Genomic DNA, 19277 nt, shown 5'->3' with positions numbered 1-19277 from the left:
CTTAAACCTCCAACCTCTCTATATATAGTACATGCAATTAACCCTTCAAACTGGGGGTGCATAATCTGTTCGTGTATCCAAAATGTGAGAGGTAAAAAATTACATTTCGCGATAGAAACATAACATATAAAGGCTTAAAGTCTAATACATCATAAAAGGATTGTAGCCTGTGTAAGCATTCTCCTTATAATCAAGCCTGCTTCATACCTAAACAAAAAATAAACATTATAACCTTTACAAAAAACACTGCACTTACATTTTAATACCCCCCCCCCCCATCCTGAAGCCTTTGCAATCTTTTCGACCCGACTACGTTACTGGCTGTTGTGTGGAAGAGACATACCGATACGCGTGTGCATGTTGCTTTATATCAAAGAATGATCATCACCATGTGTATACCTGGTATTCAATTTTTTATTTCAATGAGATTTTTGTTGTTGTCCATACACATAAAAAGTCATCAAAAGACAAGGAGAGCTACTGACTCAACACTGAGGTTTACAAAATTAGATTCCTTGATACCATCAACATCGGATTCTAATTAGGAGTCCTTTTTGTAGCTCTGACGTATTTACGTGTGACATTTTTACCTCTTGCATTTTTTTTTACCTCTTACATCTTTACCTGCCTTATCATAATACTTAACCCTATTTTGACTTGGCTTTTTGAGGGCAGGTTGTGCCATTTTTATTTTATTTTTTTATTTTTTATTTTTTTTTTTTTTTTTTTTTTTTGGGGGGGGGGGTAAATTTTATCGATTTTTGCGAATTGTCTCAAAAGTTGCGAGACAATAACTTGAAAAGAAAAATTCACGAAAAGGCAAGTCGCCATCTGCAGCGGTTGTGCGGTAGTCGTATATTTTGAACAGTGGGAGGGGGGCACATTCGGGGGTTAAGTTCCTAAAAGATGCAGTGACCCCTTAATCCGCCAATGTGTAAAGGGCTTTAGGGGTCAATGTTCAACAAGGCTAAATGCTTTTTGTTGACCCCTCATTCGACATAAATTTGCTTTCTGAACTTATTTCCTGTTAATTTTATTGTATTCTCATTATCTGTAATGTTACCTTTCTACATGTATTTATGTATTTCAAATTTCAATTTGTTCATACTTTGTATGCATTGTATATATGATTTTTATGATGAATGGAATAAATACCCCCCCCCCCCAAACAAACAAAAACTAAAAAATACTAATGAAAATAATACGAATTAGAAATATATGTGTTTTTTAGCAGCATCGATGGATCACGACTACCACATTCTTCAGAACTTGTCCGGGAGCCTGGCGCATCGCTTTGCAGCAAGCACGTGGAAGACCTACGCTGGGGTCTCCCTAGACCGGGTACTCTACGATCACGACGGTCGTTCGTCCCCATCCCCACATGGACAACGACTTCCCAACATGCGCGTCGACGGCAAGTTCATGGCTACATGCCCCAAATCAGAAGGTAGTACTAACGTGCACGCCGAACTGTTGATACTGGACTGGTTACATAATCTGGTTGACAATTCAAAATGGCCGCCAGCGGACGGACAACTACACACATTACATCTGTTCACATTCTTATCTCCTTGTAGTGGATGCATCTGGTGGTTGGGGAGTTTTCTACATTTCCTCCGACAGAATGGACTGATGGGGAGAATCCGAATTGTCCTAGGATATTCCAAATGGTACACGCCGCCAGGAGGTCTAAATATTCCTGGTCCTTTTCTTACCATTCCGTGGCTTTATGAACTCCAACATTATTTTCCTAACTTCAAAGTGATGAAGATTTCTTAAAATATAATGAGAATAAAAGAGTAGACATTTATTATGTTTATAATAATATGTTGTGTCAAAAGGGGTAGGATTTGCTTTAGGAAATGGAGATTTCAAATTCGTATTAAAATAAAACCTTTGTTGCTTTTCGGATGGCCAGCGAGATTGAGCAGCGAGATGGACCTGAATTACCGGTCTCGATGGCCTTCTGAAAAATTATCTGAAATTTTCCGAGACCAATATAATTTTCTTGTGGGCAAAATAAATTACCACCTGACCTGCAAAAACGCAATGAAATTGTAAAAAGTACTGCTTATCTCTTTTGTGATTACCATTGTGTTCAATCTACATGTATTTGTACAGTGACATATTTAAGTGATGCCTACAGTATGTATTATGTTGGGATTGGCGGAGTGAGGGAATGAATTGAATGTATCAAATGAAATGCATTGCATAATGCTTTTTGCAGAAGCAAAGTCACACACACACACGCGCACACATGTTTGTTGGTATTTGATATTCGATATTTGATATGTGTGGCATTATTAATTTTGTTAGGAATGTTATTTGGATCTGTAAAGACCGAATTAAAACCCAAATCCCAATTGTTTTATTCAAACATCACATAAACAACTTTGGCGCAAGTCGATTTTTGCACTCTCGCAAACAATGCCTACTGTTTATCCAACCGTGAACACACACCGCACAAAAATGATACCACATTATTGAGGATAAAACACTCTTTTATAAGATGTATAATAATTTACTGTTCATAGAAGATTTTTAATTAGCAATTTTCTAGGTGTAAACTTTTTTTTGACTCACACTATATAGGCTATTGGTAACACCATGTGTTGGGCCCTTTCTTTGTCTGTTTTTCATTTTGTCAACACCATAGCCAAATACATGTATCCTAAATTGATTGAGAAATTAGGAGAAAATTACACGTTTTGTATGCATTAACAGAATATAATATGTATCTTACTTGCATTTACTTTGTAAATAAAATGAAAGTGAAAATATATCAAAATTATGATGTTTGAATACCGATATTTTTGTTTTTCTTTTATTCATTTTTTTCTTATTTTCTAAAATTTTAGATGAAATCTCTGAATGAAACATAATTTTTCTTACTTTATACATACTGTATTATCTGTTGATGAGAATGTATGACGATAGTTACATTTGATCCTTGCCGAACGAAGTTTGCCATGGCACTCTGAAAGGGGATCCGTTTGTGCAGAATATTTTTCTGTAGTTATGTGTGTGTATGTGGGTGTGAGGTATGCATGCGGTTTGGTGTGTTTTTATAATGGTTTATATTAGTTATACACTGTGCTCCGCTATGTTGTTTGGGGAGTCCCCACACCCACAATATTATCCAAAATAACCAACGAAATCCAACAGGAACCACATATTGGTGACACAATGTTAGTACTTCGTATGCATAATTGAAGGTTATTGGTAATACCATGTATTGGGCCCTTTCACCTACTGTCTGTATTTCACAATAGGATATGACTCATGCCTTACAGCACAATTAATAGTATAAATACTAATCGTGTTAATAGACTTTATTCACTGCACTGGAGAAACGGCAGTGCATGATACGTCACCTTTATCATACATCATTATAAATTAAACTAATTTGACTATTATATAGGCCTTATACTTTATAGATCCACAACATTCTATCTGGATGATTCAAAAGCAACACATTTTTATCAATATGGGTAAGTCTAACGAATATTCTATCAAAATATCATTGAGATGTAGATCATTCTATAATTTACAATGTATTTATGATACATGTATATATTGTTATTTGTGCCAAATCCAGACTAAGTAGGCCTACAATACCAGTTTTTAATTCAATTCTTTTTAAATATTACCACTTTTTCATTTGTGTCCTCCAGGAATTCTCCACTATTTTTGTATTTACTTCTTCGTCTGATTTTTTAATTTTATATTTCATATAATTGTATAATTTCAACCACTGAACTATATTAAAAGTAGTGTATCCCTTTTGCAGCCAACATCAAATTCTGGAGAACTTTGCACGAATTATAAATATGTAACGTATTTTTCTTATCTGTGAAATTTAAACGTGAGTAGTGTCCTAGTATTCGAATTATATATATCTATATATATATATGTATATACGTTAGAAAATTGTGTTTGAAAGTTGTAATGAACCGGTTCATTCAGGTAAATACCGGGAATTGCTTTTAAAGATTCTCGGAAGCCTGAGCAAGCCAGTGACATTTTATTTCCCCCTTTTTCTACTGACGCGTGATGTCCTGTAACACAAACACTGGTAGTATTATTCATGATATAACTTGACGGCATTTTTAATACAAACTCACACACACACACGTACGTAAACACACACACGCACACGCAAACACACACATGTATATACACATAAATTTCTTGTTAACTAATACACAAATTGATTCTTACTTTTTTCAAAATTGTTAATATAAGGTACACATAACTTTTCAAAATGAACGAAGTGCCATTACCATTTATTACGTAAACACTGGGGATATTAAGCCCACTTACTTTATCTCGCGAGAAAAAACACCTTCTAAATGTCAAGACCTATACAATGCCCTAGCTATAGCGCTGTAGAAGTTTACTTGTCGACAGCCTACATCTCGTCCAACAAAAGCCGACTTTACGAGAGTCGCAAGATATCCTCAAAAGAAATTTAAAAGCTCATCTTGTAGCATTGATTGCTTAGACAAAAATAATGTATAGAAGGGCTAGATGTCCAGGAGGAGGACGAAAACCGTGGGACACCTCTAAAAAACAAGCAATTAAGAGAGAAGAAAATATTTTGCCCCCGCTCATAATTATGTACATACGAGCGGAGTGAAGCGAGCGAGAAAAAAAAAGACACAGTCTTTTTAATAAAGATATTACTTTATTACTTCGTCATCAAAATACATGCTGCCAGAACATGTGGATTTCCGGCATCCCGTTGTCAAGACCAAGGCATCCTGTTTTTAATTCCGCGGGAGGTCGTAGCGATGGAACAAAAATGAAAAACTTGACTTCTTTTATCAGAGCCATTTAATGAATGGCTCTGAATAGAGTGATCCATCCGGATTTGTTTTCAGTGAATTATTATTAGTTTATCCGGGCACTTTATTGATATACAGGCACCCAAATATGAAAATATTCGGGCAAGTCGTTTCCAGAATATGAGGTGATGGTTGCTCGCATAAATTATTGGAACGAAACAAAATACGAGCACATTTTTTTTTTGGTCCCGAAAATTTGAAAATTAGGCCGATCGATATTTCGTTCAGTTGGGGGAGGGGGGAGGGGGTGGGGGAGGGTAAGGTCACCTTTTGGGGGTCACCCTTTAGCACAATTTATTTTTAAATTATTATTATTATTTTTTTTAATTCGAGGGGGGGGGGGGGGGTTTCCCTCCAAAATATACACTAAAAAAAAAAGTGAGAGGAGGGGGGGGGGGGGGGGGGTTCGACCCCAACCACCCTGCATACGCGCCTGAGATTTTGACTAAACACTGAGGTTAACAAAATCATATTCCTTAATACCATCAATTTTGAATTTTACCTACGAGTCCATTTTCTTTTTCTCTCTTTTGCTTTTTAAAATTTTTTTTCGCTCATCTTCTCAATCTTTCGTGCTTTTTGCTCTACTTCAAGTGCTGCCTGGGATACGTAAGCCTACGTAGCACCTTTGCACCCCCTTATAGATACGCCACTGATGTTGATTAAGCATGTTGAAAGGGGCACATTTCGGGGGTTAATTTTCCAATGACTCCTTTAATCCACCAGTGTGTATAGGGCTTATGAAAATATTACGAATAAGAAATATCTGGGTTTTTTTCTTTAGCAGCATCGATGCATCACGACGACCTCATTCTTAGGGTTTTGTCCAGGAGCCTGGCGAATCGCTTTTCAGCAAGCTCCTGGAAGACCTACGCAGGGGTCTCCCTCGACCGGGTGCGCTACGATCATGACAGTCGTTCGCCCCTTCCCCCACATGGACGCCAACTAGCCGACAACATGGGGCTGTGCGTCGACGACGAATTCATGGCTACATGCCCGAGAGAAGCCAGTACCTCAGGTAGCCGGAACGCGCACGCCGAAATGCTGATACTGAACTGGCTAAGCAGTCGGGTTAACACTTCAAAATGGCCGCCAGCGGACGGACAAATGCACACATTACATCTGTTCACATTCTTATCTCCTTGTAGTGGATGCATCCATTTTTTGGAGAGTTTTCTACGTCTCCTCCGGGAGAAGGGACTGATGGGGAGAATCCGGTTTGTCCTAGGATATTCCAAAGAGTACACGCCGTGGAAACCCGGTACGCCGCTAGCACAACGATTTTATTCTGGTCCAGATGTAACCATTCCTTGGCTTACTAAACTTCAAACTTATTATCCTAACTTCAGAGTGATAGACATTTCTTAAGATTCAATCGGAATAAAAGAGTAGACATTTATTTAAATTGTAATACTAGTTTGTATGAAAACAGGTAGGATTCGCGTAAGAAAATGGATTTTAAATTCGTATTGAAATAAGAACCTTCTTTGTCTTTCATTGTAGTAAATATATTATTCCGCAATCAAAATACACGCGAAAATGAGGAGTTTCGGGCATTACGTTGCCAATAATCATCCTGGTTTTTCGTTTAGGTTTAAGTTTTCATCGAAATTCACTTTTAGCCAAGAAACAAATATAGCACTTTATGTTCCGGCACCTGGCCTTCCCACTTATTTTATGGAGACATTTACTTTGAAAAAACTCGAAACTCGTTCTCGAAAAAAAAAAAAATTCTCAATTTTTTCTTTATTTTCAATTTCTTCATTCATATAAACAACAGAAAACTTGAATTTGTAAGTGCAACTTTTATGGAGAAATAGATCTAGTTAATGACACATCGTTGGAAAACCTTTTTTTTCTTCTTCAAATCATTGGCAATGGCATTATGTTTATTAATGATTTAATAAGTAAAGAAGGAATCTATTTTGTCGCTAAATTCCTCAATGTAAATCAAAGTTTAATATAAGCCTTGATTTCTACAGTGTATTTTCACTACGACAAGCTGTCCGATGCTCATTCACTTCAAACCTGGACAAATTCAACATAGAATGTGCGAACCACTTTTTTTACCATGTATTTCAGTATTAAAGGGATAGTTGAGTAGTGTTGCAGAGGGCGCTACACAAAATATTTTTTGTGAGATAATACAAAGCTGAGTGTCAAATTTGAAAGAACATACAATTTAAATGACAAAATCATCTTTGTTTGATCAAAATCGGTTCAGAGACGGCTGAAATATCCATAAATATAACGATTTCTAATATTTGTGTACCACCACAAATATTAGATAATTTGAAAAAGCCGTTGAACAAACGAAATAGCGTCTTTTACGACATATTTCAGCCAATGCCGATGTTGGCTTTTTTGCTGGCATTTTCGTGTTGGTTGTATTACGCACAACCACCTGGCCCGTGTATTGTTATTTGTAATTAAATAATTAATTAAAGGTCGCCGTATTTCTTTGAAAGGGAGCTGCATTGGTATGATCGTATTGGCTAAATTTCACACATTTTTGGGGTCTATACCTTCATAGCAATTTTAGGTTCTAAAATGGCACTAGAAATGTCATAGATAAGAATAAGAGCAATAATCATGCACTTTGAAGGCATTTGCGATCTGAAAACAGAACTCAACTATTCCTTTAATGCCAGACGAAAAAAAACTGTAGAAGTATTTATAAAACATTAGAAAAAATAAAAATATAGCGTTAAAATGGAAAAAGAATTCAGATTTTCGTTCAGAAAATGCAATAAGGTATTTTAACGACATGAGTTTCAGATTTACAATGGATAATAAACTTAGGTATTTCCCGTTCACAGTTTTAAATCGAAATCTGTTTTTAAATGATACTTTATTCAAATTAAGCTTTGTCAATAAAGATCTCTGTTTGTTTTGCGATACCGAAAAAAGGAAGCTAATTAACATTTCTTTTGTATGAGTATTCAGGTTAATGCAGTCAATGTAGGAGTGTACTTCACGTACTTTCTGCCTCAAATTTCACCCCTCAAAAATATGTTTTGTTTAAAAAGAGGAGCGACATAATGCACTTATCTGTATTATGATACAGCAACAAATTTTTATTTCCAGATTTAAAGGTACTATGTCCCTTTTGCAGCCAACCTCATATTCTGTAGAACTTTGCAGGAATTATGAATATGTCATGTATGTCCTATCTGTGAAATTTAAACGTTAGCAGTCTCCTCATATTCAAATCATGCAAGGAAACCCATTTACTTGCTAGACTTCACTGTCAGACACTATTGAGTGACTGACTGGCTTTTTTCTTCTTTGGTAATAACATACATGAAAAGAGTTGTAAAGGGTATACATGAGCATTTGTCTACGTCAATAACCCACTTCTTCTGATGGCCAAGATTAAACTGATTGAATCTTTGCGCAGCATAAAACGTATGACCGTTCGGTACAATTGTCTGAAAATCAAGACTATTACTTTTGGGCTCTATAGCCCTAAAGTCGATTTGACAACTAATAGTCGTTATTTTCCCACTTGAAGACATTTTCAAGCCCCACCTTTTTTAGGGAAGTTCTAAATTAGTATTATCTTTCAAATGCAGTTGGAATTTAACTTTTTCATTTTTTTAGCCTGCAAATGGGACATAGTACCTTTAATAAGACATTTTCTTTTTTTTCATTAAAAAAATATAATAAAGACATATTATGAGGATGAGCAGTACATTTATGTTATAAATGAGATAAGAAATCAGTTCACTTTATTAAAGATGGCTTTATTGAAGCAAGTATTTTTTCTCTCTCTTCCATTTAATTTTTTTCTTTCTTTCCTATCAACATTCTGTTATATAACATGTAATTTTCAAAATAATATCTATAATGTTCTCTCGGTAACTGTGTTAATTTATTATGGGCGTTCCAAACTCAAGCTTTGCTTTCCGGGTTTTCGCCTCCTTCCGTATCTGAATTATTTACTCTATACTCTATGTTGTTACATATATCATGTATATATACATTGTGTTTCATATTGTACTGTTGAGAAGGAAATAAATGTTAATAAATAATAATAATAATAATAATAATAATAACAATAATAATGCATACAAATATTGTTGTGATATTGGTTGTATGAAATGTAAATTTGATCTTGTGGGGGTCTCAGTCATGTAGAAATACTGTAAGCAAGCGTGACCACAGGTTTTCCAGACACCCCCTAAACAAGGATTTCTTCTGAAAGCAAAATACACCCTAAATGAGGGTTTTGTTTTTGTTTTTCTCCCGAATTCACACCCTAAACGGGTATTTCACCAAAAAAGTGTTTTCCAGACACCCCCTAAACGAGGATTTCTTCTGAAAGCAAAATACACCCTAAATGAGGGTTTTGCGTGGTTTTTTCCCGAATTCACACCCTAAACGGGTAGTTAAAAAAGAAGGGTGTACACCTAAACAGGTATTGTAGATTGTATTTTGCGAAACAAAATATAAGGGACCAGCTATAGGCGTGAGACTTGGTAGGTCTAGGTCGGTATCGTGGGTATCCACCTTGATCCACCGACGATCTTAAGATCGTTTCAAACCGACTCGCGCTTGATAAGCTACCTCTCGCGGCCGTCGTATGAGCAAACACGACGAATTATTACCCTCCCCCTAAACCCTATTACCCCTAAACGCGTATACCGGCGCGTACAGCCGGATTTTTAATCATTTTGAAAATATACCCTTTTTTTAAAAAATTGCCCAAAGTGGACGTTTTTGAGCCCCTTAATGCGGCACCGCGTGAACGGGGGGGGGGGGGGGTGAACACTCCTTTTTTTCTCAACATCCACCCCCTTCCGCTCACCCCACTCCTTTGAAGAAAAAAAAACACAACACTAAACTTTTGTTACTTTTTGGGGACCAGCGGGGAAGAGGGGCCCGTTTTCATTTTTTGTTGAAAGAAAGTAAAATTAACGTTACCATCTTTTTTAAAAGTTGTTTTGGCCGGGCCCCCTCCCCGCCCCGTGGATCCGCGCCTGGCTATACCACGCACACGTTATACACTACCTGATTGTCAATATTTATAGTACGGATCCTGTTGTGTACAACGCTTATGAATATAATGTACTGTGGTTATTGAGTAAGATATACATAATGTAACATTCAATATACTGGTAAAACATCACGATGTGATTAAAATATCAATACTTCCGTAGTGGTTCCATGCACAGATGGGAATATGTGTCTATCATAATAAAGATTGCGGCTCACTTAACCCTTGTTCAGATGTGCCGCGGTAAAACGCGGCGATTCGTTTTTTTTTTTTTATATATAGTTTTTATAATGACTTAAAGGTAATACAAAGTTTTGGGAAATTTTGAAAATTGGGTGGATAGTGATTCTTCAACATTTTGATATATTTGGATGCCCCTGTGGATGTATTATAAGCACTAGAAAATTTAGCCCCTAAACTACTTTAGTTTAGGGAAAAATTGAATATAAAAATTTACCGGTGCTCCCGGTGAATTTTGATAAATTTCAAGTAGCGCCTACGGTCGTACAATGGTAGCTGCGACCATGACAATCTCAGAGTATGTAGTTGTGATATATAATTTCCGAACGGGAACAACTAATCGGTAGATTTTAGTCAAGAAACATTGTTTTATAGCTTAATTTATATCTTAACCTTTAGAGGGAGCTATACAACATAAAGAGTTTATTATTTACAATTTCATAACTTTAGACTCGATTTCAACCGCAACAACGATCACTGAATATTGTAGGACCGCATATGCGTCCAATATGTTCATTTGAACCAAATTCATGACCCCATACCAAAACTTTGTATTACCCTTAAAGAGAAGGTTGAGTTCTGGGAAGAGGTGAAAAAAAATTTGTGAGCATTACTCATTCTTATTATGCAAGTGTGGAAGAACATCAGTTAAGACATGTTCCCTGAAAAGCATGGCTCTTCAAATGCCTTCATATTCTAAATATGCATGTAACATCGTAAAAATCGGGGGGCCGGCTTTTTACGCCACGTGTTCGTGTAGTCCCATATACATCTTTCTGTGCAAGTGCTTGTAACTTTACCAAGACTTGGCCAAATTTCTTATCATTTTGATGATTCCAGAACCTTGCAATACACACAAATTCTTATATGCTAGATGATCAACCTTTTCTGGTCGGTTCCACACCGTTTCTTTCACAATGCAATCGCATGACCAGAACTCAACTTTATCTTTAAGTGCATTTAAGTGAATACGCCTAAAACCTTTGTTGCGCGCATAATTTGCCATTCGTTCACACATAATGAAAATAATAAAAACGCCGTGGTTGACCGCATCATATCCGTACGACCACGCGTAACGCATTGAATAAACCAGTGAGATCACATCTCGACAACATTATTACTCCACAAGAATTCCTTCACTTGAACTGGTAATGATTAACAAAATATCGAATTTCGCAGGGATGATTATTGTATTGAGAAATCTATTCTTATCATTCTAAATTTGCATATTTAAGACAAACAAATTGTTTGTGTGCAAGCAGCTTTACATTTGAAATATTGATTCATCTAAGCAGTAATGCGGGGAAATGTGATATTTTAACATCCCGAATCGCTTTACTTGGAATAATCATCACATGTGTTCTACTCGTTTGGGACTAAGTCATTGGTCTTTAGATTAATGGTCAAAGTTTTGACCAATTTGTCCCAGAAATATTCTTGTCCTCTCACGTCTTCAGTCCAATGGAGATAAGGTCTGCCATCTCTGAGATACAACCTCGCCAGGAACGGTATCTCGTCGTCTGGGATGTCTTCGAGAAAGACCACGACTACGAATTCGGTCTGGGTGTCACTCACGTGATCCATGGCCGTCCGGAACTTGAGCATGAACCAGCGATCTTGCACGGCGGCTCTGCTGAGTAAAATGATGGTCTTGTAACTATGGCTCACCACGTAGTCAACAGAATCCAAGTAGTACATACCCGGCACGAGATCTCCGTCACCAAAGACGTTCTTCTGAAACTGTGGAAGCTGTTCTTCAAGAGCTGGTTGGAGAAATTGGCGAACCCATTCTTCGTCATCGTCGTAGAAGATAACGTTTAAATCGAACTCGTAGGCATTGTGGTCTCGAGCATCTTGTATCTCCATATACCCGAGGGCTGCTAGTTTCAAGAGAAAGAATTTGTGTCTCAGCGGCCATCGATTGTGATAAACGAGTACGACGATGACAATCACGCTGATGCCGGCGAGGGGAATTAAACAAACAAGGAAAATGTTGTTGGGTGTACAAAGTATGTTAACATCAAAATCGAGCAAAGGTTTGTCACGAAGAGGAACCAATGACGCCAATGAACAGCTAGTTGCTTCCTCATTGATGAGGCGTATCGGCCCATTTAGCCAAACAAGAAACCACTTCAGATCACAGTTGCAGATGATTGGGTTCTCGGAAACATCAAGAGATGAAAGAGAAGATTTAATAGGTGTAAAAGTACTTTTGTTGAAAAGCGATATTTTGTTATTTGCTAGTGAAATATTTGTCAGCATTTTATTGTTTGAAAAAATGTCTTCAGCGAGGTGCGATAACAAGTTCCCTTCAAGGTCAATGCTTTTTAAATACTTTGACCCCGCCAGTAAATCCGAATGAAGTTGCTTAATCGTGTTTCCTCTTAACACCAGCTTCCGAAGAGAGTACAGTCTTGCAAATAAAAGTGGATGTAATGTTACTATTTTGCAGTAGTCTAAATTAAGCTCTTGCAAAGCAGATAGTTGCCGAAAGATCCCAAGAGGCAAATTAGTGATAATTCTCAAACCAGGATTCTCACTCATATCCAAAGTCTTAAGGTGAGACAGTCCATCAAAAAGAGAAACGTTCCGAATCGCATTCCACAAATGTAAGATACTAAGTTCAACATTTATCATGGCCAAATATACGAGAAATTGTGTTCCTCTAAAGAATTCTCCTGGTTCGAAAGGAGCGGTCATGCTGTTAAGGGAAAGTGATTCCAAATGTGGGATGGTCAATCGCCAATAAGGGTTTACAATATTGCACTCCGACAAATAAACAGTTTGAATGCTGTCAAGTCCCTTAAATGATCCTAGGTATAAGGAAACAAGGCGGTGGTTTGATCTCAAGTCTAAGAGAGTTAAGTTATACAAACCGACAAATGAATATTCAGAAATGTGAAAAAAACGATTTTGAGATATGTTCAACTCGACTAGATCTATTGTCCAGGTTTCCTTATAAGGATTGATATCGTTTAATCTGTTACGGTCCACTTGCAATACTTTTAATTCCTGCATGCCATTATAGATTCCTGGATCTAGACTAAAAAAATCGTTCAGACCCATTTTTAGTTTTCTCACCCTTTTCAAATTAGATAAGCCTAAGTTATATTGGTCCAATAATGCGTTGCCGGTGAAGTCGAGAACAGAAATATAATGATTTCGGAGTGAATCAAGCATATCTTCTAAAAAATGAATAAAATTCAAAGAGGCGTGTGTAAATGCAACGTCTTCTATCTTAGAATGCGAGATACCGATGCATATATTTCTGAAAGCTTCACCTCCTATGTGTCTTTTTCCTAGCACCAATGAACGTACATTTAGCGATGCAATCACACTTGGATCAACTGATTGTATGGGGTTACCTATCAGAGCGAGGGTATCAGTGTTGCAGGCGAAGTTGAAAGTTCCCGCTTCTAGGTGTTCAATACTATTCCAAGACAAGTCAGCGAATCGTGTTCTGCCACATGAGCTGAAATTAACGGATGACAACTGGTTATGATTTAATGATATAGTATCTGAATTTGAGATCCATTTCAATGTGTCATTAGGCAGCCATTTCAAGTTTGCTGAAGTCAGATTCAGAGTAGATAGCTTAGTGGCCCATCTGAATAGGCCTGTATCTGGAAACACGAGATGGAGGTTTTCGGAAATATCGAGGTAAGTCAAATTCTTGAGTGGATAGAAAGCCCTGTATCCGATCGTCCTAATATCATTGACAGATAGGTCCAGGTAGGTGATCAGAGGGTATCTTTGAAACGATGAGTTAAAAAGAATACTTAAATTGTTCTTCTTCAAGTTTAAGCGCACGATATCCTCAGAAAGACTATGAGGAACGGAATCGAGTCCTCCATTCTTGCAATTCGCTTCCTTCAGCTCAAAGTCCTGATGGCATTTCCTAAAGGAGCTTCCAAGACGGGGTTGGAAGGATGGAGTCAGTGGTGTCGCATCTCCAAGTAAGAGTTCGACTGTCAAGGGTAGACCACAGCAAGCTACCATCAACAAGAGGAGGAAGGGGTGATGTTTACTTGCCATCATGGTTAGTTAATACCTGCACTAAAAGGGAAAATGATGATGTGAATATCTCTCAATAAACGTCTCCTTAAGCATGCTAAGAAAGGAATTAACATGACGAATGATGAATTTCTTCGAGTCCAAACTTATTAATGCGATTTAAGACCAGTTGCTCTTAATTATGCCTCTATACTCTCAATGGGCAATTAAGACACGATCATTTTTCGTTCTCAATTAGTAATAGAAAGTTTGATTAGATTTAAATTGATTTCCATGCTACTTTTCTAAAGGGGTATCCCTTTCTCTTTTTTCATGATTCTCTTGATTAATGATCATTATATTTCATTCTTGTGATATATCTGTTTTTGTTATATGTAATATACTTTAAAAAACAAACAAACAATAAAACAAAATCCAGAATGTTTAATTTGATACTCTGAGAACAATTCGGTAAACTATTTCAATGCATGTAATGAAATACTACATTATAAACCTTTATGACAAAAAAGTATATATTTGGAGATACCCATGTAATGAATTCATTTGCGGATTTGCAGGAATGTTCATATTTTGTGAATTCCTAGTTCACGTGTCAAATTTGCATAATATTTTTAGAATTTCTACAATGTTTAAATTGCAGTAATTGCCACATTGTTATTAATACTGCTTGTTCGGCCGTGCAATCATTATTACCACAACATTGCCAGGTACCAAATTACACCTGGGAGGAGTGTGACAAATGTGGATTAATGTCTGGCCAAAAGACCTTATAGTGTCGGGCTGGGAATCAAACCCTCAACCCTCGAATTGAGAGTCGTCTAGTGACTGAAGACAACGACACATCCACTTGGGTCTTGTTGCATGTAAGTAATACCTCTTTTAATTGGAGATATAGATAATGGCATTAATTGTCAAATGAAACTATCATTACTTTTTCATAGACGACGCTTAATAAGCCATTAACCTACAAGGCGTAATAAGCAAGCCTGAAATGCCCCTCCCCCCATAATACGAAAATAGAAGAAAAAGTGAAAGTAAAGTAACCAGAGCAGTCCCTCCTCGGACGTTTATCCTGCTTCATGCAAAACTATTAAATTTCCTTTTTATTCAACAAGTCAATACTGAGATCAGTGGCGTAGAAAAGCTGGGACAATCGCCAACTTCAAATATAATAGTGCCAGAGATAATATTAAACAACAAGATAGTGAAGACTTTTCAAGAATTCAACTTAAGTGCAGTTATAATCACTCTTTTCCATTATACTTTTAACATTATGTTTCTTTTCATTAATTCTACAAAGCATGCATTTTCATACCATAATATCATACGTTTTTCTTATTTTGTATTATTAGCATTATAATTTATCTCATTTGCATGGAGAAAACAAAAATATATTCTTTGTATTTTGATTTATATGGAAATAAATGATACTGAACTGAACTGTACTGACTACCACGTTGTGTTACCAACAAAAATCATGTTCGGATAATGTTATTCTGATTTTGAGATATTGAGCCAAACCACAAAATGTAGAATGATTGTTGCGAAAAGGTCAAAGTAGGTATTCATAGATTTTAAAAACTAACTTTATTTTCATTATTGCAAAGTTGAAATTTTGATTCGACAAGGTTATCAAAATTCAATGCTTGGAAATATTCGAATTAATATTATTATAAACTACAAAACGCTTAAATGCAGCCCCGGCATAGCACCCAAAGAGCTCTCCGAACGCTGCTGAGATGTGTGAGATCACAGTATGGACATGATTTGCACAAGCAGACGATGTCCCATGACATCTCACACATTTTTAGTGCCTGTGTTTTCATCTTCTCTTGAGTTCCTTCTCTTACTTCACTACCGTCAGTTTAAATGTATAATATATTGTCTCACTCTAAACCCCGCGCATGGTTTTATTTTGATGACAAATGCAGCGATACAAAAATAAAGGAATCTGTCGCTTGTAAACAAAATAAGACGCCATTAACACTAAACTCATTATAATTTGACAAATAATAGCTTTGCAATTATGTTCATTCTTAATGGGATGCTTGGGCAGTATCGGTCCATATAGTGACGTTATTAAAACATCGTTATTTTTCCGATGAATCTCTCGTATATTCCCCAGCTGCTATGGAGGTGGTTGTATTTGTATTTTTTTTTATAAATCACTCGATATGTAGTTGACCTAAAACTTGTACGATGGCCATCTGTTAGCTTACCAATTTCTAGTGATACATTAGTTGACATATTTGTGATTTTCTTTGAATTTCACCTTTAAAGGTAAAGACCAGTTATGGTCATGCGATTGAATTGTGAAAGAAACGTTGTGGAATCGATCAGAAAAGGTTGATCATCTAGCATCTAGCATCTGCAAGGTTCTGGAATCATCAAAAGGATAAGAAATTTGGCCCATTCTTCGTAAAGTTACAAGCACTATACACAGAAAGATGTATACGGGACTACCCTATATCTCTCACAGGACCATGAGAGAAACAAATTTACCAAATATATCAATTAGTAGGCGGTTTCCCGGCAAATTTGTTATCATCATGTATTAGTCAAAACATATTCTTTCACATGATTGGTAATGAGAGCTTCCACTTCATTTTTTGAAATTGGGGCGTTACCAATACTGGTCTTTACCTTTAAAGTATTTGCTACTATGTAAAAAAGAAGAAAAAGAAAGAGGATAGGGGAAAAAAAAGAGAGAGGGAAAGGACGAGAAAGTAAAATGATAGAGGACCCCCGCCCCTCCCACGCCCTCTTCTTAATCAATAGCCGTGTTCGCATGTCATTATACGTGTAAGACCAGTGTCACCGACTCCCCTGAAAAAAGAAAAAAAAAGAAGACATTTATGACAGTGCTTCCTCTTTGGCTTGACCCACGCTACACCACTGTCACATATATGAACTAACTGACTATACTGTGAATGAATGCCACATTGTGTGTCACCCGTTGCCACACTGTATGGCACCGTTTGCCACGCAGTGTGCCACCATTTGACACAATGTATGTTACACTTTGATTTACAATGCGTCACCCTTTGATTTACAACATGTCACCCTTTGTCACAATGTATGTTGCTTTACAGTGTGTCACCCTTTGTCACAATGTATGTTGCTTTACAGTGTGTCACCCTTTGCTTTACAGTGTGTCACACTTTGTCACAATGTATGTTGCTTTACAGTGTGTCACCCTTTGTCACAATGTATGTTGCTTTACAGTGTGTCACCCTTTGCTTTACAGTGTGTCACCCTTTGATTTACAGTATGTCACCCTTTGATTTACTGTGTGCCACCATTTGTCACAATGTGTGTTACACTTTGCTTTACAGTGTGTCACCCCTTGCTTTACACACTAAGAAAAAATGGTGCAAGTATGCACCTTTAGGGGTGCAAACCGATGCAACACTGGCAGCACTTGTAGGGGTTAAATCCTGCACTCTTTTTAAAGGTGCAATTCTGCACCCTTTGAAAGGGTGCCAGATTGAACCTTTTAGGGGACATGTTAGTACCCTTAATATTTCAATCCTGCACCTGTAGGGGTGCAAACCGATGCAACACTAGCAGCACCTTTATGGATTCAATCCTGCACCCTTTAAAAGGATGCCAGATTGCACCTTTTACGGGACATGTTAGTACCCTTAATACTTCAATCCTGCACATTTAGGAGTGCAAACCGATGCAACACTACCAGCACCTTTATGGGTTAAATCCTGCACCCTTTAAAAGGGTGCCAGATTGCCCCTTTTAGAAGACATGTAAGAACCCTTAATGGTTCAATTCTGCACCCATACTCGAGGTGCTGCTGTTGTTGCATCGGTTTGCAACCCTCAAAGTTGCAAACAATGCACCCGAAGCACTTTAACCCGGCACCTTAAGGGTGCGAACTTCCGCAATAGCAGCACCTTAAGTGATGCCAATTCCCCCCCCCCCCCATATGGAAACGTTGTATCATCCGCTCAATCTGACTTGCGTGCATAGAACAAATAAGCATTTTTCCATGAAAAAGTGAAGTTTTTTAAAATGTGCGTTTCTTTCCAGCATTGGGGCGCCCGGAAGTCACTCGGGTAACATTTCATAAAGTATAATATAAAAAGACCATATGCAAATTTTCTGTACTTTTGTCGGAAAAAATACATTTATCCAGCACAATGTCGTCTCTTTTTGCGTTGGAGAAGAGCAAATAGCGAGTTTCAATCACACTTTGGCCGATCTCGCAAGCTCTCACTCGTTTAACTGTGGTCAAGAGACTTTGGGGCAAGCGGTTAATGAAAATACTAATCGTTAGCTTTCTTCTGATATCAAACTTATTTTGATTGATTGTATAATTTTGTCGGAATAAAGGAAACAAAAATGCTCGACCAACAACTCATCAGCGTCTGAATTGACCTTTTGACCTTGAATTCCCTGATGCAAGCGCACTAATGACGTAATCTTTGCTAAATCGGTGTCTTTTATCGTAAAATGCGACACTTTCACAATGTTTATACATCTTTTTTTAATTATTAGTAAGATATAACATATTTTTTCTGATATCACTGAAGTTTGGGGTTTCATTTAATGAGTAATTTTAAAATAAGAGCCATTTTATTGTTTTAATTTACTGGATCGTACCATTAAAGTTGCAGGGTAGAAAGATGCATTTTCCAACCGCGCCAAATTTAATTTACGTTCCGACATTATGTTAAATGGGTTCGTGTTGTTAAGAATCCACTGCTTTCTGCTCCAACAAACGTCCACATGCGGAGTCGTTTATCAACTAAATTATTCAAATTTATGGATGCTTCCTAGCTTCCCAGGTGTTTGTGTTGCTGTACATTTCATTCACCTGCTATCATTCTTTGTACTCCAATTGCCAGAACGCAAATTTCATTTTGGTTTTATAGTTTCATCGGAGTCGTTTATCATTATTATGTCTTCAAATTTATGAATGCTTCCTCCCCAGGTGTTTGTGGTGTTTATGCATTTCATTCACCTGTTATTATTCTCTGTACTCCAATTGTTAGAATACAAAATGCATTTTGGTTATATAGTTTCATGCAATAAGTAAGTCAATAAAAGAGTATGTTCTGCACAATAAAAACAATGTGCGTCCCTATTGTACAATGTAATGTGTCCCCTCATTTTGTAATAGTTAATTTACCCATTCACATAATGGAACTACCTGCCCGATG

General features: G+C 37.0%; 2 protein-coding genes across 2 annotated transcripts; both read left to right on the top strand.

The window, feature by feature from the left end:
* Positions 1-1234: 1234 nt before the first annotated feature.
* LOC115924269 lies at positions 1235-2125 on the top strand. Its single transcript, XM_030986378.1, has one exon. It carries the CDS (start codon positions 1240-1242, stop codon positions 1777-1779), a length of 540 nt encoding a protein of 179 aa, XP_030842238.1. The 5' UTR covers positions 1235-1239; the 3' UTR covers positions 1780-2125.
* Positions 2126-3487: 1362 nt separating this feature from the next.
* LOC115924326 lies at positions 3488-6215 on the top strand. The gene is made up of 2 exons (XM_030986457.1): positions 3488-3491; positions 5632-6215. Exons 1-2 carry the CDS (start codon positions 3488-3490, stop codon positions 6213-6215), a joined length of 588 nt encoding a protein of 195 aa, XP_030842317.1.
* The last annotated feature ends 13062 nt before the right edge of the window (positions 6216-19277 follow it).

This window comes from Strongylocentrotus purpuratus, unplaced genomic scaffold (assembly GCF_000002235.5).
Source record: "Strongylocentrotus purpuratus isolate Spur 01 unplaced genomic scaffold, Spur_5.0 spur5_scaffold_15, whole genome shotgun sequence".
In the NCBI taxonomy this organism is placed as follows: Eukaryota; Metazoa; Echinodermata; class Echinoidea; order Camarodonta; family Strongylocentrotidae; genus Strongylocentrotus; species Strongylocentrotus purpuratus.
The sequence above is the reverse complement of the archived record's forward strand: the minus strand, read 5'-3'. Positions and strand labels throughout refer to the sequence as shown.

Coding starts and splice junctions, on each gene's coding strand:
- LOC115924269 (XM_030986378.1), top strand. CDS start 1,240: ATGGATCACGACTACCACATTCTTCAGAACTTGTCCGGGAGCCTGGCG.